General features: G+C 43.7%; 1 protein-coding gene across 1 annotated transcript in view; it reads left to right on the top strand.

Moving 5' to 3' along the window:
* Positions 1–25,722, top strand: part of magi2b (membrane associated guanylate kinase, WW and PDZ domain containing 2b) — a gene marked incomplete at its 3' end in the record, with an annotated part of 333,750 nt that overhangs the window by 274,903 nt on the left and 33,125 nt on the right. Inside the window, exons 14-17 of the mRNA XM_084171638.1 lie at positions 1,226–1,341; positions 2,911–3,103; positions 6,596–6,847; positions 17,326–17,511. Coding sequence (XP_084027764.1) covers positions 1,226–1,341; positions 2,911–3,103; positions 6,596–6,847; positions 17,326–17,511 — 747 coding nt within the window. The remainder of the gene's footprint in view (positions 1–1,225; positions 1,342–2,910; positions 3,104–6,595; positions 6,848–17,325; positions 17,512–25,722) is intronic.

The following is a 25,722-nucleotide window of genomic DNA, read 5'->3' as shown; positions in this document are numbered from 1 at the left end:
TAACCAGACACCTAGGTATTTGTAGTTGTCCACATACTCTAGGTCAGACCCGTCGAGAGTAGTAATTCTAGTCGGGTGGGCGGGTGCCAGCAGCGTTCGATTGAAGAGCATGCATTTAGTTTTACTAGTGTTTAAGAGCAGTTGGAGGCTACCGAAGGAGTGTTGTATGGCATTGAAGCTCGTTTGGAGGTTTGTTAACACAGTGTCCAATGAAGGGCCAGATGTATACAAAATGGTGTCGTCTGTGTAGAGGTGGATCTGAGAGTCACCAGCAGCAAGAGCGACATCATTGATATACACAGAGAAAAGAGTCGGCCCAAGAATTGAACCCTGTGGCACCCCCATAGAGACTGCCATAGGTCCAGACAACAGGCCCTCCGATTTGACACATTGAACTCTATCTGAGAAGTAGTTGGTGAACCAGGCGAGGCAGTCATTTGAGAAACCAAGGCTATTTAGTCTGCCAATAAGAATGTGGTGGTTGACAGAGTCGAAAGCCTTGGCCAGGTCGATGAAGATGGCGGCACAGTACTGTCGATTATCGATTGCGGTTATAATATCGTTTAGGACCTTGAGCGTGGCTGAGGTGCACCCATGAACAGCTAGGAAACCGGATTGCATAGCGGAGAAGGTACGGTGGGATTCAAAATGGTTGGTGATCTGTTTGTTAACTTGGCTTTCAAAAACTTTCGAAAGGCAGGGCAGGATGGATGTAGGTCTGTAACAGTTTGACATATATGACATATTCAGATAATGGTTACACTGCATGTGAAGACTGAATATGCAATGAGTAGAATTTGTACAGGTCTGTCTTTTTTCTTATTCAGTCTATGAAGGATATTGATCTCTCAATCCTGATAGATTACAAATCAGTGCTGCATTCTCTCCTCTCTTGGCCACAATACTCTGTGTTCGTGGGGGAATTCTCTGCATTCAAATTCTTTCCTCCTCTCTTTTTGCCTCCCTTCCTCTCTCTCACCTGTCTCTCTGTATGTCTCCACCCTCTTTTTATCATTGTTTTCTCTACTCATTTCCACATTTCTCTTCCTCTCCTTCGCTATCCCTCTCCCTTCCCTTTCCTTCCTCATCCACGCCCTCTCTCTCCATTCCTCTCCCCCCCCCCCCCCTCTCTCCCCCCTCCCCTCCCCCCTCTCTCCCTACCATCCCTTTCTCTCCCTCTCTGTGCCTCCCTCCCTCCCTTTCTCTCTTTCCCTCCCCCTATCAGGTCCAGAGTACCAGGAGGTGGAAGTTCACCTGTTGAGAGAGAAGACTGGGTTTGGCTTCCGCATCCTGGGGGGAGACGAGGCCGTGCAGGCTGTGAGTCCGGACGCCCGCGACAAGGCTCGTATGGGCGGGCTGGACAACACACACCATTATACACACCTAACACGTCTAACCTCATTTAACACACCTGCTGCCTGCTGCTGCCTACACACCTAACACCATGTAATACACACCTAACCTAATTTATACAACGGGTGGGTCTAAACCTGAATGCTGATTGGTTAAAACCGCATTCCAGCCGATGTCTATTCCACAAGTTACCACCGGCTAAATCTATGACGTTAAAATGACTATTCACTTTGTTCCATCTGACTGTGCAATCCACTGTCTTATCAGCCCAGCCAGGCAATTTAAAAACTTGATCTCCACTATAAAAAGCATCTAGACATTATCTCACATTTCTTTTAGACTAACATTTAGTTTTCAACAGCATATATTTGTATAAACCTTGCTGTCTGTCTCTCCGACATTTGCAACATTGTTTCAATATTCAAATTGATCTCCAGCTGTCCCATAGTAATGAACTTGTCAGGAGTCGGGACGAGACAGACAGGCAGGCAGTGTTTCTCAACCAGTCGAAATCAATCAGCTGGCATCATTTTTATGGATATATACAAAGAAATGTAAATTGAAAAAGGGTAAAACGAAACCAAGTGCAGCTAGTTTGCAGTCTCTCCAGCTTTAGTTTGAAGTGATTGTGTTAGCTGTGTTGTTGGATAGCTCCTTTGAAAAGCAGAGTCCTGAAATTGCGCTTCATTAGCTCATTGTTATGGATGTATCCAAATAAATGTCTCTAGAAAACAGCATATGCAAATGCAGCTACTTTGCTGTTATTCTGGCTTCACTTTTTGACGTGACTGTAAGTTAGCCATAGTTGGCTAGCAAGCAAGCAAGGGATAAGAACGTTGCCAGCCAGTATGGCAATGGAACATTTCGAACGAACGACTGGGTCGCGTCAATAGATACAGAATAAAAAGACTGGGTCACGTCTCTGGCAACCGAACCGATAGAACGGACGACCAGCCGGCTTGGGTAGCAACCCTAGATTTGTGTCGGGACTATATCTCGTGGAAGGATGAAATAGTATGAATAAATTAATCACAATAAAGTTTTTAATGAAAATATATCAATCATTATTTGAATATATTGGTAACCCGTTGTATAAAAGTGATTTTGACCTCGAAGCCGGTATTTGGAGGACATATTGGCACGACTTCGTCTTGGGCCTAACAATACCCGTGCCAATATATCCTCCAAACACCGGCATCTCTAGCATTATCACTTAAATAATACACACCTAACACCATAATACCTGTCTACACCATAATGCACACCTAATGTCATCTTACACATCTAACCAACTTAGAGGTCCACTATTATATATTGTTTACGACCCAACTGATTTCAAATCAAAATGCAAGTTATAGATATGTAATTCTCATTGAAAGTAAGTCTTATAAGCGGTACATCAGATCTATATGCAATATTTTTGTATTTTTTTGTTGCTACACAACGTTTTGCAACAGTGTGGCCCACTGAACAGGTCCCATAGAATTCAACTATGTTTATTTCTTCCCACCCAGCACACCTATAAATGTGCTGCTAATATAGATTGTCGTTGAACAGATTGTGATCGGGGCGATCATAGAGAATACTCCTGCGGAACGCGACGGACGTCTTCGGCCCGGGGACGAGCTCATCTCCGTGGATAAGATGGTGGTTGCCGGGAAACCACACAGATACGTGATCGACCTGATGCACGCCGCCGCACGCAATGGTCAGGTCAGCCTGACGGTCCGGAGGAGAGTCCACTTCCTCAGTGAGTAGTATTCACTACAATGTATAAACTAATCACTACTATACTATATAGTACACTATACACACACTATGCCAGTGGCGGTCTGTGCCGTTTAAGATGAGGGAGTACAATTGTATTTATTTAATTGCAGCATATTGGATGACTGTCATTCATATTCCAGTCACCCAGTTCAATGTAACAGCGATAGGTTTAGGCTACTACATTATACTCAAATGTTCCCTATATACCCATCATGAGGTTGCTACAATTAGCCTATGAATAAAAGTTTACAAAGTAGGTGCACACAGGCCGAGAAAAATTTGAGCTGACAGACAGTGACACATGGACAGACAGTGACACATTCAATACTGCCTTGTACACTTTTGCCTGCATCTAGCTGATATAGGGTGCAATCATTAGTCCAACAGTTGCAAATGAGAGTTTCTATTGGACAAATTCAGGTATGTTCATCCGCGTTTTGTTCCGTTTAAAAATATTTTCCTACAGAATCGGCAGAATTAAAACACCCCTGATCACACGTAAACACAGTTCACTTTCATAGCAGCCATGTTGTATTCCTTCTCGTATCTATGCGCTCTCCTCCTCTCACCTTGTTCCTTCACTTGTGGACTTCACTGCACAAACACATCAGCTGTACAGTGGCTTGCGAAAGTATTCACCCCCCTTGGCATTTTTCCTATTTTGTTGCCTTACAACCTGGAATTAAAATAGATTTTTTTTTTTTTGGGGGGGGGGGGGGGGTTGTGTCATTTGATTTACACAACATGCCTACCACTTTGAAGATGCAAAATATTTTTTGGGGTGAAACAAACAAGAAATAAGACAAAAAAAAAACAGAAAACTTGAGCGTGCATAACTATTCACCCGCCCAAAGTCAATACGATGTAGAGCCACCTTTTGACGCAATTACAGCTGCAAGTCTCTTGGGGTATGTCTCTATAAGCTTGGCACATCTAGCCACTGGGATTGTTTCCCATTCTTCAAGGCAAAACTGCTTCAGCTCCTTCAAGTTGGTTGGGTTCTGCTGGTGTACAGCAATCTTTAAGTCATACCACAGATTCTCAATTGGATTGAGGTCTGGACTTTGACTAGGCCATTCCAAGACATTTAATTGTTTCCCCTTAAATGACTCAAGTGTTGCTTTAGCAGTATGCTTAGGGTCATTGTCCTGCTGGAAGGTGAACCTCCGTCCCAGTCTCAAATCTCTGGAAGACTGAAACAGGTTTCCCTCAAGAATTTCCCTGTATTTAGCGGCATCCATCATTCCTTCAATTATGATCAGTTTCCCAGTCCCTGCCGATGAAAAACATCCCCACAGCACGATGCTGCCACCACCATGCTTTACTGTGGGGATGGTGTTCTCGGGGTGATGAGAGGTGTTGGGTTTGCGCCAGACATAACGTTTTCCTTGATGGCCAAAAAGCTCGATTTTAGTCTCATCTGACCAGAGTACCTTCTTCCATATGTTTGGGGAGTCTCCCACATGCCTTTTGGTGAACACCAAACGTGTTTGCTTATTTTTTTCTTTAAGCAATGGCTTTTTTCTGGCCACTCTTCCATAAAGCCCAGCTCTGTGGAGTGTACGGCTTAAAATTGTCCTATGGACAGATACTCCAATCTCCGCTGTGGAGCTTTGCAGCTCCTTCAGGGTTATCTCTTGGTGCCTCTCTGATTAATGCCCTCCTTGCCTGGTCCGTGAGTTTTGGTGGGCGGCCCTCTCTTGGCAGGTTTGTTGTGGTGCCATATTCTTTCAATTTTTTTATAATGGATTTAATGGTGCTCCGTGGGATGTTCAAAGTTTCAGATATTTTTTTATAGCCCAACCCTGATCGGTACTTCTCCACAACGTTGTGCCTGACCTATTTGGAGAGCTCCTTGGTCTTCATGGTGCCGCTTGCTTGGTGGTGCCCCTCGCTTAGTGGTGTTGCAGACTCTGGGGCCTTTCAGAACAGGTGTATATATACATTTGACATTTTAGTCATTTAGCAGACGCTCTTATCCAGAGCGACTTACAGTTAGTGAGTGCATACATTTTTTCATACTGGTCCCCCGTGGGTATCGAACCCACAACCCTGGCGTTGCAAGCGCCTTGCACTACCAACTGAGCTACACAGGACTACATACTGAAATCATGTGACAGATCATGTGACACTTAGATTGCACACAGGTGGACTTTATTTAACTAAATATGTGACTTCTGAAAGCAATTGGTTGCACCAGATCTTATTTAGGGGCTTCATAGCAAATGGGGTGAATACATATGCACGCACCACTTTTCCATTATTTATTTTGTAGAATTTTTTGAAACAAGTAGTTTTTTTCATTTCACTTCACCAATTTGGACAATTTTATGTATGTCCATTACATGAAATCCAAATAAAAATCAATTTAAATTACAGGTTGTAATGCAACAAAATAGGAAAAATGCCAAGGTAGATTAATACTTTTTCAAGGCACTGTATGTGACCAGGCGAAAAAACCTTTCCAAGCCAAATCATATCATAACCACTACACATAGCCTACATCGTTGTCACCATATTAGCTAAAGTAATGTCATAGTCAACATATCTTATTGAACTAACATGTTAGTAAACCCGATACAATCATGCAGTAACGTTACAGTGTACTGTCAGTAAGCAGTTATACTGGCGGCCCCCGGCGACAATAAATTATTAAAAGCTTATCTTGACTTGGAAGAGTTCCAGTCTTGTGTTGGATAGTCATAGCCAGCTAGCTATCCATCTGTTTGAGCAGGGTGTTTCAGTAGGCTAAACTAGCTAGCTGCATATGCTAGCTAAGTAAGTGAAAAGTGACAATATCTCTCTCTCTCACTCTTGCTACTCCTTCATTTTGGAATACATTAATTTGTTAAAAACATTTCCTCTATTGTCTTTCTCTCTCTTTGAGTCAACTACTCACCACATTTTGCACTGCAGTGCTAGCTAGCTGTAGCTTATGCTTTCAGTACTAGATTAATTATCTGATCCTTTGATTGGGTGGACAACATGTCAGTTCATGCTGCAAGACCTCTGATAGGTTGAAGGATGTCCTCCGGAAGCTGTCTTAATTACTGTGTAAGTATATGGAAAGTGGTGAGAAACATGAGCCTCCTAGGTTTTGTTTTGAAGTCAGTGTACCCAGAGGAGGACAGAAGCTACATAGTGCTGTTGAGGCTACTGTAGACCTTCATTGCAAAATAGTGTGTTTTAATCAACTATTTGGTGACATGTGATTATATTTAGTGTAGTTTTATCTAAAAGGATAACTTTTTAAATGTTTGACGATTTTTATTCTTATGAAATTCACTGAGCAGGATGGTCCTCTATACACATTATACAACGGCCAGATCAGCCTGATGGTGGAGAGTCCACTTCCCTGGTGAGAAGGGTACGTAGTATAGAGGGGGTAGAAAAAAAGTCAACTTTAACCTCTCTCTCTCTCTCTCTCTGTCTCTCTCTCGCTTTTTCTCTCGCTCTCTGCTGCCCTCTGTAGGTGAGGTGTTAGGGATGAACGGCCGTTGCCCGGGCTATGTGTCCACGCAGCACAGCTCCCCGCGCAGCGACGCCGCCTCAGCTTCCTGTCCTGTAACCCCCGGCAATGTCCCGCCACCGTCCACCGCCTCCCCTCCGGAGGGCGCCGTCCCCCTGTGTACCAGTGATGTCATCATCCACCGCAAGGAGAACGAGGGCTTCGGCTTTGTCATCATCAGCTCGCTGAACCGACCGGAGAACACAGCTGTCATCAGTGAGTCACACGATGTCTCTCTCAAGTGCCATAGAAATAGAATCACCAGAGTAAAACTACTAAAGTAATTATATTTATATGTCTCACGCTAAGGGTTGTTCTAGAATAGAACAGGATGGATGCTCCAATTCCAAGTAACAGTCCATTATGTAGTAGACCATTTGGAATTTTCTGTTAATTGATAATTACACCACACCTCTCCGTTGTGTTTTCAAGTTAGCCAAGAGGGGAGATAAACCCCTCTCGCCATGGTTTAACACTTGTAGTAACTCAGAAAACAGCTACCCCTCCTCTTGGCCGGTCCTTACCCTTCGATGTTTGCAGATCTGTGAGGTGGAAGCAATATGGTGGAAGCTTTAGCACTACACTGTAGTAAAAATATACAGTACCTATCCAGACCCTTCAGACAAGCTAACATCGAGAGTTTAGTACCAAGGGGTAAGGCAGCGTTTCCCAAACTAGGTCCTGGGGACTACAAGCAGTTCATCAAGGAGGCATTCTCCTATTTTCATTTCATGTTGTCTACTATCTGTGATAAACACTCCCCTCTCAAAAAGTACCGGGTAAGAGGTTGAGACAATCCCTGGTTTACAGAGGAATTAACTTATTTGATCCATAAACGAAATGTGACTCACAACCTGGATTTGGTCTTATGTAGCAACAATTGAAATGCTGTTTTTTTACATTGGATAAAAGTAGAGACTCAGAGCTACAAAATGGTATATCATACACTGAATATTGAGGAACAATGGGAAAGTAATTCTGCTTTGAAAGTTTATAAACTTGTAAACTCACTTTTGAGAAAATGGCATTTGAATGTTTTGGTATCTATCTTTTTTGTCTACACCCATTCAGCATCGTTCACACCCTCTTAAGCTTTAACCCCACCCATCTCTTTCGCTCTCAGAGCGTTCAGAGCGCACACTTGACGCTCTGGCCGATGATTTGTTTTCCTCTGGATAACATGAAAACAGCCTAAACAGCTCTGCTGGCAACAAGTTCATTACGCTTTTATGCCTATGTTTACTGACACAGGCCATATTCAACGTGTGTTGTACACTTTAGCATAACCCTCCCGTTGTCCTAGGGTCAAAATGACCCGCCACTGTGTTGAACCAACTTTATTTAAATTTTATATTTTTTGGATCATTTGTGAGAAGGAGTCAGTGATACTTTCTTTAAAGTCTCACTGCCTCCTTCTCACAAATGATCCCAAAAATATAAAAATTTAATAAAGTTGGTTCAACACAGTGGCGGGTCATTTTGACCCTAGGACAACGGGAGGGTTAAGACATGTACAGTGACGGAAAAAAGTATTTGATCCCCTGCTGATTTTGTACGTTTGCCCACTGACAAAGAAATGATCAGTCTATAATTTTAATGGTAGGTTTATTTGAACAGTGAGAGACAGAATAACAACAAAAAATCCAGAAAAACGCATGTCAAACATTTTATAAATTGATTTGCATTTTAATGAGGGAAATTAGTATTTGACCCCCTCTCAATCAGAAAGATTTCTGGCTCCCAGGTGTCTTTTATACAGGTAACGAGCTGAGATTAGGAGCACACTCTTAAAGGGAGTGCTCCTAATATCAGCTTGTTACCTGTTTAAAAGACACCTGTCCACAGAAGCAATCAATCAATCTGATTCCAAACTCTCAACCATGGCCAAGACCAAAGAGCTCTCCAAGGATGTCAGTGACAAGATTGTAGACCTACACAAGGCTGGAATGGGCTACAAGACCATTGCCAAGCAGCTTGGTGAGAAGGTGACAACAGTTGGTGCGATTATTTGCAAATGGAAGTAACACAAAATAACTGTCAATCTCCCTCAGCCTGGGGCTCCATGCAAGATCTCACCTCGTGGAGTTGCAATGATCATGAGAACGGTGAGGAATCAGCCCAGAACTACACGGGAGGATATTGTCAATGATCTCAAGGCAGCTGGGACCATAGTCACCAACAAAACAATTAGTAACACACTACGCCGTGAAGGACTGAAATCCTGCAGTGCCCGCAAGGTCCCCCTGCTCAAGAAAGCACATATACAGGCCCGTCTGAAGTTTGCTAATGAACATCTGAATGATTCAGAGGAGAACTGGGTGAAAGTGTTGTGGTCAGATGAGACCAAAATTGAGCTCTTTGGCATCAACTCAACTCGCCGTGTTTGGATGAGGAGGAATGCTGCCTATGACCCCAAGAACACCATCCCCACCGTCAAACATGGAGGTGGAAACATTATGCTTTGGGGGTGTTTTTCTGCTATGGGACAGGACAACTTTGCCGCATCAAAGGGACAATGGATGGGGCCATGTACCATCAAATCTTGGGTGAGAACCTCCTTCCCTCAGCCAGGGCATTGAAAATGGGTTGTGGATGGGTATTCCAGCATGACAATGACCCAAAACACACGGCCAAGGCAACAAAGGAGTGGCTCAAGAAGCAGCACATTAAGGTCCTGGAGTTGCCTAGCCAGTCTCCAGACCTTAATCCCATAGAAAATCTGTGGAGGGAGCTGAAGGTTCGAGTTACCAAATGTCAGCCTCGAAACCTTAATGACTTGGAGATGACCTTCAAAGAGGAGTGGGACAAAAATCCCTCCTGAGATGTATGCAAACCTGGTGGCCAACTACAAGAAACATCTGACCTCTGTGATTGCCAACAAGGGTTTTGCCACCAAGTACTAAGTCATGTTTTGCAGAGGGGTCAAATACTTATTTCCCTCATTAAAATGCAAATCAATTTATACCATTTTTGACATGCGTTTTTCTGGATTTTTGTTGTTGTTATTCTGTTTCTCACTGTTCAAATAACCCTACCATTAAAATTATAGACTGATATGTCTTTGTCAGTGGGCAAACGTACAAAATCAGCAGGGGATCAAATACTTTTTTCCCTCACTGTAGTTAGCTAGCTAGGTAAACAACGTGTAAGATCACACACGTCACATAACGTTAGCTAACAAGCCAGCCAGATAACATTAGCTAGTTACACAACAATGAACATAGTGCCAAATCATGCCGTTACTACCCTGCATTAATCTGCTGGGAGCTAACCAACCAGGTTCAGTGTTAGCTAGCTAACATTAGGCTCTAACTAGCGAAGCAAATGGCTCTGGGATACGAATAATAATGTCATACATGTAACAGTAGCTAGGGAGCCAGCCAGCTAACGTTATCTAGCTAGCTAACAGTACACTTTAGCTGAAGACATGTAGCTCGCTAGCTAAATAAACAATGAACCTAGCTAAGGAAACAATGTGTAAGATCACACACGTCATGTAACGTTAGCTAACGAGCCAGCCAGCTAATGTTAGCTAGTTAAACAACAATGAACATAGTGCCAAATCATGTCTCTACTACCCTGCATGAATCTGCTGGGAGCTAACCAACCAGGTTCAATGTTAGATATCTATCTTACCCGTATACATCATCATGCATGATGGACGCGTCTCCCTGTCACGGATGCCATGTATGGTTGCCTTTAGTTTGAAGATGTAATCCGGAGACAGGTGTTTTCACCATCTCTTTAGCTATCATACTCTAATTCCACTGATTTCAAAACTCGATCCTCCAGAAAGTGGAGAGTAACACTTATGCAGTTCTACTAAGCAATATATATATTTTTTTAAAGCCGCATTAGACAGAATTACCTACACAGACTGACCAGCTCAAATAGACAGAAGCCTTATATATGGCAGACCAATCCAAACTCCTCTCTCGGCATGTCCAGCCCACTCATTATCTCAGCAAAACATGGCTAGTGGGAAGTTTGCTGTCTTTTTCTGTTGCTTAACCAACCAGGCTTGTAATTTAACAATTGTATTTACAGATGGCATACACGTTTGTTATTAAGGCACATGAAAGTTCACATATTCCAGAAGGCATTTCTGGCAAAAAACGCATTTTGATTTATTTTTTTTACGTTCAAATGGCTCTCCTGTGAAGTTGTGACTTGTGACATACGCCTAGTTTCATGAAACGGGTCACAAATACACAATGGGCCAAAGCCAGAAAGTGTAACTCCCAGGCTGAATGACAGTTATTCAGGGCACTGAGAAATAAGTGCACCTTGTTAATATGGAAATGCAAATCTAGCTTCTATTATGAATCTACCAAGGCAAACATCAATAACCTGACCAAATTATGGAAAAACATTAAGTCCATGAATGCTAACATGAACTCTTCTGGTCTTCCGCTGGAATTGACCTCAAATTCAATGGACTTGACAGACAAGAATAAACTGCTTGACATGTTTAATGAGCATTTTGCAAAGGCTGGGCATCTATTTGATTTTACCGAAATTGATCTTTCAGAAGTTGTAAAGGCACTCAAATCTATTGATATGAACAAAATGGCTGGCCCGGATGAATTTAAGCCTTATTTTGTTTAAAGTGGTGCAGAGATCATTGCTGCCAGTCTCACTCACACTGTATTGGCGAGTAATATGATTCCAAAAGTCTGGAAAGCAGCCTACATCACCCCTTTAAATAAGGGTGGAGGTCCATCCCAGTTGGATAACTATCGTCCCATATCTAAACTGTCTGCACTTGCAAAGATTTGGAAAACCTGGTGAACTCACAGTTTATGATAACTCTGTGTTATCTCAATTCCAGTCAGGTTTTAGAGCCAAGCATAATACAATTACTGTGATAACTAAGGTTGTAGGTGATATTCTAGATGTTCAGGACAAGAAATATCATTATGTTTCACTTTTTATTGACTTATTGAAGGCCTTTGACACTATTGACCATGCCCTGCTGTTGTATAGACTAAAAAAGGTTGGTTTAAGTGTTGATGCATTGGATTGGTTCCAAAACTACCTTTCTGACAGAACACGGTGTGTAGCACAGGAGGGTTTGAAATCTGAGTTTCGAAGGCTTACAAAAGGAGTTCCCCAGGGCTAAATTTTAGGTCTGATCCTTTTTACACTGTATATAAATGATATAGGGAAGACTGTTGACTCTGCAAATCCCCATCTGTATGCTGATGACCCGATTATTTATTCTAGCGCATCTAATATTGAGAAGGCTTTTCCGGACGCTGATCAAAAGCAATTTTCGATTTTAAACAAAATGTACAGTTTCCTCTTCTCTGAAAGTAGACAGAAGGAGTCACTTCCAGATTTTAACTCTAAAATGCCAGCAAATGTATAGGGTCACCTCCTAAAAGTGTCTTGGGATTTGGCTAGATGAAAATCTGAATTTTAGACAGCACATTGATAACTTGAAATAGTTTATTTTATTTTAGGAACAAAGCACTTTTTATCGGTTCTGGATTATGGTGATATTGTCTATATGCAGGCCTTAGCAAGTATGTTAAAAACTCTGGACACAGTGTATCATGGTGCTTTAAGATTTATCACACATGCTAGATCACTCACCAATCACTGTGTATGTGTATGCCATGGTGCAATGTACCTCTCTCTCCACCAGGAGGCTAAAGCACTGGTACACTTTTGTGTACAAGGCATTGTTAAGGCAACTCCTTTTGTATCTCTTTTCCTTAAGGCGTCAGCATGCATCATTTCGGCTGGCGCCTTGCCAAACTCAGCTAGCCGAACCGAACGAGTGTGCTCGCATACACACTTAAAAGACCTTCGCTTGAAAATTTAGAAAAAAATGGCACTGTTTGTCCATTTTGAGACGACATAGCCAAATAGTCAGAATTCATCTAAGAACTCAGGAAGTCTGTCATTAATTGTAGTCGCGCAATTTTACATCTAACTAATGGTGCAGTAATTCTCAATGAAAAATGTGTATGAAAACGAGTCGTCTCTCGTTGAATGACAATAAAGACTTTATTGAAGAATCCCTACTGTTGACCAATGTCACGAGGGTCTATGTCGTCTAAGTATGACCAAGGCGCAGCGTGTCCAAGAAACATGACTTTATTATTTCAAAGTCTGGAACAAAACAACAAAACAAGACCGATACGTGAAGTCCTCTGCAACACTGACAGAACTAAGAACAAAAACCCACAATTCCCACAAGAAAACATACAGAATAAATATGGCTCCCAATCAGAGATAACGAGCCGACAGCTGACACTCGTTACCTCCGATTGGGAGTCAATGACCAAACCTAGAAATACACACAACAGAACTACCAACATAGAAATACACCCAAATGCCCAACATAACCAAACCAAAACCCAACAACACAAAATACACCCTGGCTCAAATACAAACGTCCCGGAGCCAGAGTGTCACAGTACCCCCCCCTAAAGGTGCGACCTCCGGGCGCACCAGCATACAGTCTAGGGGAGGGTCTGGGTGGGCGTCTGTCCACGGTGGCGGTTCTGGCCCTGGTCGTGGTCCCCACCCCACCTTAGTCACTATCCGCTTCCGTAGCCTCCTCCCCATGACCACCCCCCAACTAAACCCCACTGGATTAAGGGGCGGCACCGGACTAAAGGGCAGCACCGGACTAAGGGGCAGCACCGGACTAAGGGGCAGTACCGGATTAAGGGGCAGCACCAGGATAAGGGGCAGCACCGGGCTAAGGGACAGCACCGGACTCAATGGCAGATCCTGGCTGGCTGGCTCTGGCGGGTCCTGGCTGGACGGCTCTGGCGGATCCTGGCTGGACGGCTCTGGCGGATCCTGGCTGGACGGCTCATGGCTGGCTGAAGGATCTGGCTGCTCATGGCTGGCTGACGGATCTGGCTGCTCATGGCTGGCTGACGGATCTGGCTGCACATGGCTGGCCGACGGATCTGGCTGCTCATGGCTGGCTGAAGGATCTGGCTGCTCATGGCTGGCTGACGGATCTGGCTGCTCATGGCTGGCTGACGGATCTGGCTGCTCATGGCTGGCCGACGGATCTGGCTGCTCATGGCTGGCTGACGGATCTGGCTGCTCATGGCTGGCTGACGGATCTGGCTGCTCATGGCTGGCGGAAGGCTCTGGCTGATCCTGTCTGGCGGAAGGCTCTAGCGGCTCCGGTCTGGCGGACGGCTCTGAAGGCTCATGGCAGACGGGCGGCTTAAGCGCCTTTGGGCAGACGGGCAGTTCAGGCCCCGTTGGGCAGACGGCAGACTCTGGCCGTCTGAGGCGCACCGTAGGCCTGGTGCGTGGTGCCGGAACTGGAGGTACCGGGCTGAGGACACGCATCTCAGGGCTAGTGCGGGGAGAAGCAACAGGGTATGCTGGACCCTGGGGACGCACATAAGGGCTAGTGCGGAGAGCCGGAACAGGGCATGCTGGACCCTGGGGACTCACATAAGGCCTAGTGCGGAGAGCCGGAACAGGGCATGCTGGACCCTGGGGACTCACATAACGCCTAGTGCGGAGAGCCGGAACAGGGCATGCTGGACCCTGGGGACTCACATAACGCCTAGTGCGGAGAGCAGCAACAGGACGCACAGGACTCGGGGAACACACAGGAGGCTTGGTGCGTGGTGTAGGCACTGGTGGTACTGAGCTGGAGCGGGGAGGTGGCGCCGGAAATACCGGACCGTGCAGGCTTACAGGCCCCCTTGAGCACTGAGCCTGCCCAACCTTACCCGGGTTGATGCTCCCCGTCGCCCGACCAGTACGGGGAGGTGGAATAACCCGCACCGGCCTATGTGGGCGAACCGGGAACACCATGCGTAAGGCTGGTGCCATGTACGCCGGCCCGAGAAGACGCACTGGTAGCCGGATGCGTTGGGCCGGCTTCATGACTTCTGGCTCAACGCTCACTCTAACCCGGCCGATACGTGGAGCTGGGATGGTGACGCACACCACAGGCGTAGTGCGTAGAGCAGGAACCGGCCGGGCTGGGCTGGCGACGCACATCGTGGACCTGGTGCGTGGAGTAGGAACAGGCCGAGCTGGGCTGGCGACGCACATCGTGGACCTGGTGCGTGGAGTAGGAACAGGCCGGTCCGTACCGGGAACACACACCACTGGCCTTAACTGGGGATCAGGAACGGGCCGGACCGGACTGGTAACACACCTCAGTCTCTCACGCCGTGCCACAACAACTTCCCTCCCTCTACTCGCCAATGGCTCCCGTAATCCGAAAGCCTTCTCTCCACCTCTACCTGTGGCAGCCTCCTGCTGCCCAGCCGCCCAAGCCATGTGCCCCCCCCAAAAAAATATTTGGGGTTGCCTCTCATCCTTCCGACGATGGCCCTGCCGACGCCGTTGCTCCTCTCTCCGTCGCCTCTCCACTGTCTCGCTCCATGGACGGCGATCCATCCCATCCAGGATTTCCTCCCAAGTCCATGACCCTTTTCCGTCCAGTATCTCCTCCCATGTCCATGAATCCTTTATAGGTGGATACTGTTGCCGCTTGACACGCTGCTTGGTCCTATTACGGTGGGTTTTTCTGTCACGAGGGTCTATGTCGTCTAAGTATGACCAAGGCGCAGCGTGTCCAAGAAACATGACTTTATTATTTCAAAGTCTGGAACAAAACAACAAAACAAGACCGATACGTGAAGTCCTCTGCAACACTGACAGAACTAAGAACAAAAACCCACAATTCCCACAAGAAAACATACAGAATAAATATGGCTCCCAATCAGAGATAACGAGCCGACAGCTGACACTCGTTACCTCCGATTGGGAGTCAATGACCAAACCTAGAAATACACACAACAGAACTACCAACATAGAAATACACCCAAATGCCCAACATAACCAAACCAAAACCCAACAACACAAAATACACCCTGGCTCAAATACAAACGTCCCGGAGCCAGAGTGTCACAACCAATCACTGATGAAGAGGCGTAGACTTCGGCTCCGAACTTCGGCTTGCCTCCAGAAAACATATTGTGTGCCCGAACAGTTGACAAATATTTTTCCCGCAATGCGTCCTGGAACAGGCTAAATATATTCAAGTTAGGGGAGTTAGTGTCCTTGCCTGTTTTTAAGACTCTGATCGATGACTGTTTTTGATAGCTGCAGTTGTTTTTAATCTTCAAATGTATCTGTAACTTTTGACACTCTTTTGTGTGTATTTGTTGTTACGTTTTATGTACACGCTGCTATCTCCCTGTTTTGCGTTCTTGCCAGGTTGCTAGGTTTTTAACCTCAATGGGTCTTACCTGGTTAAATAAAGTATAGAACAATAAAAACAAAAACAGGGCTTGACATTAAAGTCTGAAAAGCACTTGCCCATCGCAAGTAAGGGGTATTTTTTGGTTGCCTGAAGATTATTATTACTTGCCCGATTTATTAAATTTTTTAGCTATTTACATGCAGAAGTGCCATATATTGCTTTTCACCTACACATACGGAAGGAATAACAAAGATCAGTACTGGAATTCTTTGTTTTTTGGTTGTTCTCAGAGCAGACTCAACTTGCCCGACTGCCATAAATTGTCTGTCTTTCACTTAAACAATGGGGAGGAACCAGAAGGATCAGTTTTATTCTACTGGAATGACTTTGCAATTTAACTTTTTTTTATCAACTGCCCAATAGAGCAAGCTCTGAGCAGGCTCCACTTGCACGACTGCTCAGTGCACTTGCCCCAGGCAATAAGGCAACCTCTACTGCCAATACCTGTGCACATTTTGTCAATCCCTGTGCACATTTTGGTTTTTGCCCTAGCACTATACAGCTTATTAAAATACCGTATTTTCCGCACTATAAGGCGCACCGGAGTATAAGCCGCAGCAGCTAAATTTAATGATATTGAATGATGTGTACATATATAAGCCGCACTGGACTATAAGCCGCAGGTGTTTTAATGTTTAATTACCATATGTAAGGGTTCGTGCACAGAGGGGATTGTCGGGAAAGAGACAAACTGTCTCGCTCTCGTAATGTCTGTCTGTCTTGCTCTCGTTCTGTCTCTCGTTCTGTCTCTCGTACCACTCTCGGTTCCACTTTTACTTTTGCGCGCTACCTGTCTCACTCTTTTCCGGCCTCCAGCTTTTCCTGCTGGAGCCCGCCGCTTAAAGGTGGGGGGCGCGGACCGGTCATAGAGCCCATAGAGTTAAAGTTGGTGGACTGTAACCTGTAAAATCCATAGATTTAGGAGGTCTTCTAGTGGCCGTTAGCTGTAAAAATCCATAGATTAGCCGCACCGTTATATAAGCCGCAGGGTCGAAAAATTGGAAAAAAGGCGCGGCTTATAGTCCGAAAATTACGGTAATTAACTCATCATCAAGCTTTGATTATTTCAATTAGCTGTGTAGTGCCTAGGGCAAAAACCAAAATGTGCACCCCTTGGGATCCCCAGGACTGAGTTTGGGAAACCCTGGGGTAGGGATAGGGAGCGATTTGGGACCAACAGACGTTAAAACGTTTATTCTGTAATATGTTCCCACAGTGGTTTGTTGAGAAACACACAACACAATATTTAAATCGCACTGGGATCTTCTTCAACTATCCAGTGGGATCAAAACATTGTCTTGTTTGTGTGTGCATCTCAATAAACCACTTGCGGACAACACTTATTTAATTTACAATTTATTTTCTGTCCAGTACTTGACAAGTTTATGTGCATATTTGTCAAAACATGTTCTACTCCCCCTACTAGCTGTGCCCCACAAGATTGGGCGTATCATCGAGGGCAGCCCAGCGGACCGCTGCGGCCGCCTGAAGGTGGGCAACCGGATCCTGGCCGTCAATGGGCAATCCATCATCAGCATGCCCCACGCCGACATCGTCAAGCTCATCAAAGACGCCGGACTCATCGTCACCCTGCACATCATACCAGAGGAAGGTGAGTCAGAGGAAATGAGAGAGAACAGAGAAGAGGGATGGAGGGAGGGAGGGATGGAGAGAGAGAGAGAGAGGAGCAGTGAGTGGAAGAGAGATCTAAAGAAAGAGAGAGTGAATACTCACATGGAATGACCAGAAAATTCTAGATGGTCCATAGATTATTAATGTTTTTTTCTCCAATTGTTTTGGTGCAAATTTCATAGCTGGTCAATTTTCTAAACTCTTAGGACAAAAAAATAATATATGTAACACTTGTAATGCTCCCAGGACTGTCATTGACTTTGAACACGTCTTTCATATTTGAGTCAGTCATGCAAAATCAACATTTATTGTGAAATACCATGAGAACAGCTGGTTTAATTCCCAATACAAAATATTATGATAGACTCACTGCTTGTGAAGTGTTGAATAGAAGGAATTGTAGATTTTGGCTCTAGCTTGCTATTCACAATTCTTTCAAGATTATTTCAAAACAACGTTTTATAATTTGTATCCAATCTATCAGTTGTGAGCATCTTGAGAAAGATGGCAGTGTTTGGCATGACAATGACTGCAATGGAGTTGGCAACCAGGCTTATTAGTGAGCTTGCTGAATGCACAACTCATGTTATTCCCCATACTTCATGCAGATTCTTAATAAGATTGCATTAGCAATCCACTCTTTAAAATCCCCCATACCTCTGGCTTATTATCATTATGCTGACCTTTACTTCTCTTGAGCTGTTTAAGATGGAATCGCCATTCAAACTTTAAATTATTCAGGAGAATTAGGAGCATTTATACATTTTGACAAAACAATTGCACCACCAAAAGAAATAACCAATTACCTGGCATAGATTTGCAAGGACCAGCCCCAGCACTGAATGCTATAAATGTCTTCCTTGTTTCTAGTTCCTGTTCATCTCCTCAGTTTTCAAGTCGCCGTGCTTACCACTCTCTCTTGAAAATAACAAAAGTTGAGTCACCATTTAAACTTTAAACAAGCATGTTGTTTATCAAAATAATTGTGATACTTTTAATACTTTTTAAATATAAGGACTTTTATGCCACCCAATCATTAGGTATCTAACTTACCTTGCAATTCAAACAATTGTTTCGTAGTTGCTTATCAAAATTGTTTAAAATGAATGCAGGCCAAAAAGGATCCTCCCCCTTGAGTGAAACGCATAAATATAAGTGTCTTCTCCCCCAGTCCTTAGAACATCAACAAAGTGCAACCAAGAGACGTCACCTAGACACAAGACTTCACCTAGCCGCTCAGTGTAGACAGAGATCTTACATTTGCTAAACCCTTGACAATGGGAAAAACATTGGCTCTCCTGCTGACCCTACTGGGCTGCCTGGCCATAGCTTTGTCATGTGATCCAGTGAGACCTTGTGACAATGCCAGACAGATTAAAGACCTGCTTAATGGGCAAAGAGCTCTGGATGCCAAGGTCAAGGCCACAAAGACAAAGCTAGAGCTACAGGCCATGACGACAGAACTGAAGAAGCAGATCTCGACACTATATAAACTGAGGCAAGGGTATGATGGGAAATCACATAAGGTGGCAGCTCTGGAAGCCAACCTCAAAGCTACGAAGACAGAAGTCGACGCACTGAAGCGAGAGAATGAAGGTAAATCCAGAGTAAATCTCAGATGATTTTGTATTTGTATTTATTATGGATCCCCATTAGCTGCTGCCAATGCCTCCCATAGTCTGTTCTGGACTTGGGGACTGTGAAGAGACCTCTGGTGGCATGTCTTGTGGGGAATGCATGGGTGTCCGAGCTGTGTGCCAGTAGTTCAAACAGACAGCTCGGTGCATTCAACATGTCAATATCTTCCATAAATACAAGTAGTGATGAAGTCAATCTCTCCTCCACTTTGAGCCAGGAGAGATTGACATGCATATTATTAATGTTAGCTCTCTGTGTACATCCAAGGGCCAGCCGTGCTGCCCTGTTCTGAGCCAATTGTAATTTTCCTAAGTCCCTCTTTGTGGCACCTGACCACACGACTGAACAGTAGTCCAGGTGCGACAAAACTAGGGCCTGTAGGATCAGCCTTGTTTATAGTGCTGTTAAGAATGTGGAGCAGCGCTTTATTATAGACAGACTTCTCCCCATCCTAGCTATTGTTGTATCAATATGTTTTGACCTTGACAGTTTACAATTCAGGGTTACTCCAAGCAGTTTAGTCTCCTCAACTTGCTCAATTTCCACATGATTCATTACAAGATTTAGTTGAGGTTTAGGGTTTCGTAAATGATTTGTCCCAAATACAATGTTTTTAGTTTTTGAAATATTTAGGACTAACTTATTCCTTGCCACCCATTCTGAAACTAACTGCAGCTCTTTGTTAAGTGTTGCAGTCATTTCAGTGGTCTGGTAGCTGACGTGTATAGTGTTGAGTCATCCGCTACAGCTGCCCTGGGGAATTCCTGATTCTACCTGGATTTTGTTGGCAAGGCTTTCATTAAAGAACACCCTCTGTGTTCTGTTAGACAGGTAACTCTTTATCCACAATATAGCAGGGGTGTAAAGCCATAACACATACATTTTTCCAGCAATAGACTATGATGAATAATGTCAAAAGCCGCACTGAAGTCTAACAAAACAGCCCCCACAATCTTTTTATCATCAATTTCTCACAGCCAATCATCAGTCATTTGTGTAAGTGCTGTGCTTGTTGAATGTCCTTCCCTATAAGCATGCTGAAAGTCTGTTTTCAATTTGTTTACTGTAAAATAGCATATTATCTGGTCAAACACCATTTTTTTCCAAAAGTTTACTTAGGGTTGGTAACATCCTGATTGGTTGGCTATTTGAGCCAGTTAATGGGGCTTTACTATTCTTAGGTAGGGGAATAACTTTTGCTTCCCTCCAGGCCTGAGGGCACACACTTTCTAGTAGGCTTAGATTGAAGATGTGGCAATATCGTCCGCTATTATCCTCAGTAATTTTCCATCCAAGTTGTCAGACCCCAGTGGCTTATCATTGTTCATAGACAACAATCATTTTTTCACCTCTTCCACATTTAGTTTACGGAATTCAAAATAACAATGCTTGTCTTTCATAATTTGGTACGATATGCTTGGATGTGTAGTGTCAGTGTTTATTGCTGGCATGTCATGCCTAAGTTTGCTAATCTTTCCAATGAAAAAGTTGAAGTAGTTGGCAATATCAGTGGGTTTTGTGATGAATGAGCCATCTGATTCAATGAATGATGGAGCAGAGTTTGCCTTTTTGCCCAAAATTAAATTAATGGTGCTCCAAAGCTTTTGTTTCATAGTGTAGTTTCTTCTTATTTTTATTCAGTTTAGTCACATGATTTCTCAATTTGCAGTACGTTTGCCCATCTCTTTTGCCTCATCCCTCTCAACCATACAATTTTTAAATTCCTCATCAATCCATGGGAATTGAACAGTTTTTACAGTCCTTTTGTTAATGGGTGCATGCTTATTAGTAACTGGGATAAGCATTTTCATAAATGTGTCAAGTGCAGCGTCTAGTTGCTCGTCATTACACACCACGGACCAACAAATATTCTTCACATCAACAATATAGGAATCACTACAAAACCTATTGTATGACCTCTTAAACACAATATTAGGCCCAGACTTTGGAACTTTGGTTTTCCTAGATATGGCTACTATATTGTGATCACTACATCCAATGGATTTGGATACTGCTTTCAAACAAATTTCTGCAGCATTAGTAAAGATATGATCAATACACGTTGATGATTTCATTCCTGTACTGTTTGTAACTACCCTGGTAGGTTGATTGATAACCTGAACCAGGTAGCAGGTACTAGTTACAGTTTGAAGCTTTCTCCTGAGTGGGCAGCCTGATAAAAGCCAGTCAATGTTTAAATCACCCAGAAAATATACCTCTCTATTGATATCATATACATTATCAAGCATTTCACACGTTATCCAGATACTGACTGTTTGCACTTCGTGGTCTTTAGCAGTTTCCCACCAGAATGGGCTTTAGGTGAGGCAGATGAACCTTTAGCCATATTACTTCAACAGTATTTTACATGAGATCATCTCTAAGCTTTACAGGAATGTGGTTCTGAATATAAACAGACACACCTCCACCTTTGGCATTTCTGTATTTTCTTTAGATCTTATAACCATGTATTGCTACTACTGTATTCTCAAAGGTATTATCTAAGTGAGTTTCAGAGATTGTCAGAATATGAATGTCATCTGTTACTAGCAAATGATTGATTTCATTAACATTGTTTCTTAAGCTACATATGTTAAAGTGGGATGTTTTTAACACTTTTTTGGGATATTTGATTGTTTTTCTTGCTTTACATGGAAGCTTAGCAGAAGTAGACATGCTCAAGTTATTTTTATTAGTGCAGGGTGAGCTGCACACAGTGGACTTCCTACTAGGGCACACCAGCTCAGTGATAACAGTATTACTCTGGTTCATAGGCATATGATTACTGCATACAATAGCTGTAGGATCAGCAGAGGCATTCAGGTCAGTAAGAGGGACATCAATTAGGTTACTTACATTGTGTCTTCCAACACCCCTAGGATAATGTACATTTGCTGAAGCATTATGACAACTCAGCGACACAATGGTAGAGATTAAATGAGCTGGACTTGGGTTATTGATAAGTCATTGTCTCAACGCAGCCTTATAATGGTATGAAAGGATCCAGGAACCCAAGTGATTTGGGTGGATCCCAGCCTCCTTGTAATACGAGCTTTGTTTCCAGAAGGTATCAAAATTGTCAATAAATGTTACACTGCAATAGTCTCGTAGCCAGTTATGGAGGGCTAAAAGTCTGCTGAACCGTTCAATGCCACGATTTAGGGAGGGCAGAGGGCCAGATATTATGGGGCGTTTGTTGGTGTCAAGTAGAGACCCAATCAGTTCTATAAAATCCATCTTCAGCTGTTCTAAACTGCCCTTCATAATGTCAATTGACCCCACATGAACCATGACATTATCAGCCCCCGGTGACTTACTCACAGCTTCGGGAAGCATCCTGGTGATATCCTGAACTTTTGCCCCAGGTACAGATATATGCCTCACCATCAAACTGCCTATCACAATCGCCGGAATGATCCGGCATCTGCCGTGTCTTGAAGCAGATTGCGAGGCCAGAGCCACAGAACTCAACTGAGAAGAGGGCTGCTGAGATGCCGGTTGCGTGCAGGCCACAACAGCCAAAGGGACAGAGCTCTGATCCAGAGAGCACGGCCCAGCAAAGGGGGGCCGCGGTGGTCCAGACTGTGCCCAGGCAGTTGATTGACTAGGACAGGGAGAGGTAGCTGGAGGGGCATCCACAGCCATGGAGGGAACTCCCAAGCCCCCGGCAGAAGACATCTGGTACAGGGGCTCAAAACGATTTGAAAGTCTTAAGTCCGGACATGGGGGAAGAATGCAGGCGCACCGAGAACAATAATTTTCCTTTCTGGTTCCGACACACATCCATTTACGCTCACCTAGAGTCGAACAATGAGCAGCCATTTTCTGGTTCAAGCTAGTAGAGGGGTGCAGTGGCGGAAATTGATCATAGTACAGGAAGGTCCCATTATGACCCTCTTGGATGTTTTGATAGGAAGCATTTGAAGATGCCAATAAGTCTCATAGAATCCTTTTTCAGTTCAAGGTGCTTGTCCAATTTTGTATTTTTTCATGAAGAGTAATAATCCTTTCTTTAGCTGCATCAAGTTCAATACATTTTTCACAAATGAAGGTATGACAACAACGAACATGTCGCACATTATACATTTAATAGCACGTGAGTCCCCAGCAGATTCAAATGAGTTTTCACTGCTGTACGCCGACAGTCCAAAATAACAAACGTTTTACGGCTCTGCCGGGGACTTAGATGCTGCCTCCAAGGCGCGGACGCCCCCACCAGCCCCCCGCACAACTGTGTTGTTGTCTCGTTTAATGTGAAGAGCGAGAGAGAAGCACAGGGGGGCAGATGATGTCTGGGTCAGTTGTCAGCGGTAGGTCGCCGGCTGTTCCTTGCTACGCACCGGCCCGGCTGCGTGTTAGTGTTCGGTGTAGCCTCTCAGAGCTGTGTCGGGCGTGTCCCCAGTCTCTGCTCCTCGCGAATTATCCCAGACAACAATAACTTTGTTTGGCATTTCTCTTAGCAGAAGACAGCTCATAAACTGTCTGTCAAACCTGCACCAACTATAAGAACTCGTGACATTGTCACCTAAACTATAGACAACTGTCGTTGACAAGAAACAAATCATATATTTTTTAACCACCAAGTTTTGTTGAGCGTGTTTGGTAACGCTAGATTTCACATAGTAGCCTAAACATGAATGGCAGTTGGCCGACCAAAATGTTCTTTGCAAACTAGTGATCAAGTTAGCTAAAATATGCTATCCCAACTTTTTAACTTGTACATAAGTTTAGAGATTTTGTAGTCAGACACTGATGTATAACAATGTTGTATTGCTACAATATTAGCTCATTAGCACTTTTTAAATGGATTTTAAATATATCCTTTTTTTTCCAATCTCAGAAATTGAAGTTAGACAGATTGTTAGACAGTCAGACATAGACACTTAAAAATCTTAATAGTTCTCCTAAGCAATTACCCTTATGTGTCTCTCTTAGAATTTTAACATAAGTTCTATGGAAAGCCCTGTGAAGTAAACAATGTATGGAATGCGACTATAAAAACCACACACTTCAAATAAACTTATACCGCAACAATATTTCTCAAAGATTTGTGTTTGACTTGAATGAAAGATTTTGGAACAGAGTTGGTTTTAAATGTTTTCATTCAATTTTTTATGCCCTCATTCTATGCATTGTTTACTTCACAGGGCTTTCCATAGAACTTATGTTAAAATTCTAAGACCGACACATAACTCACCTTGAGTTAAAGGGCCACCACCTGAATAGTCATTATCTCCAGCACCATACCAGTGACTACATATGTGAAAATGGCGCGTTTCTTTGTTCTGTAGTTATAAAGATAAGAAGAAAAATCCTAAAAAGTGCTACTCGCTGACTAATCAAGTTGCATTAAAAGTAAAAAACTGTAATTTTCTAAACCTGCAACAAGTTTCTGCAACGAGAATCTCAGTGTTTGAAAATCACAGTTTTTAAAATGTTTTTTACCTATGAGGACAACATGAAAATGCACTTTTTAACTTAACCTTTTACAAAATGCAGAAATACGCCGTGTTCACATACAGTTAGGTCCAACATTATTGTCACCCTTGATATGAGATTAGCAAAAAATACTATAAAATAAAAAATATATTGTAAGGGGAAAAAATTGGGAAATTATGTTATACTAATACAATTGCACAGAGAAAGAGATTTTGTTTAACAAGTTTAGTTTATTGGGGGTTTTTTATATGGGGAAAAAATTAGTGCCACTATTGATTTTGTAGCCTATTTTAGCTCTTCACGGTACACACCACCTTACTGAAATTGTTCAACTTTAAGCTAATACTGCTAGCTGTGGCCAGCCTGCTTCTTTCTTTCTTTTTTGCATTATGGCTACCATCGGCTATCCAACTATGGCCAACCATTGACTGTCCAATGCTACCGCTGTGAAATGTTCACTAACCAGGTACAGAGTGGAAGACCGAGCACATACGGAACAGGGGTATGTCTGTTAAAAGTGCCTTTGGTGTGACCAGATGATGGATTGTCACGGATTCTGCCGAGGCTGCTCCTCCTCCTTGTTCGGGCAGGCTTCGGCGTTCGTCATCCCCGGAGTACTAGCTACCACCGTTGAATGTTTCCATGTTTGATTGCTTTTGTCTGTCTATTGCACCTGTGTCCGTTTGTGTCTGATTATGTGTCCTATAAGTTGCCTGTTTTGTGTTGGTTAGGTTGTGTGTTGTTTTTCGCCTGTCCGTTAGTGCTGCGTGTTTCCACTGTTTGTTGTTTTTGTAGTTTACGCACAGTTTGCGTAATCGCTCGCCTCTGTTTTTTTTTAGGCCGTTTATTGTATTTTGCCTAGTGGATTAACTAGTAAACTTTGTTGGACTAAGCTTCGGTGTCCTGCGCCTGACCTCCACACCACACTTACATCAGTCCTTGACATGGATAATATTGGGTGGCTGCAGAGGGACATTTGCCGGCTATCTGATGAGCTGAAGCAGAAGGAGAGCCTTGTTGGCGAGTTCCTCAATGTAGCTATAGCCCAGGCTATACATATCTTGGCGCTGAACATCTCTCTCATCCACGGTGGTCGAGAGTTGGGCAAAGGCAA

This window comes from Coregonus lavaretus, assembly GCF_964263955.1.
Source record: "Coregonus lavaretus genome assembly, chromosome: 11".
In the NCBI taxonomy this organism is placed as follows: domain Eukaryota; kingdom Metazoa; phylum Chordata; class Actinopteri; order Salmoniformes; family Salmonidae; genus Coregonus; species Coregonus lavaretus.
This window is presented reverse-complemented; position numbering and strand designations above follow the sequence as displayed.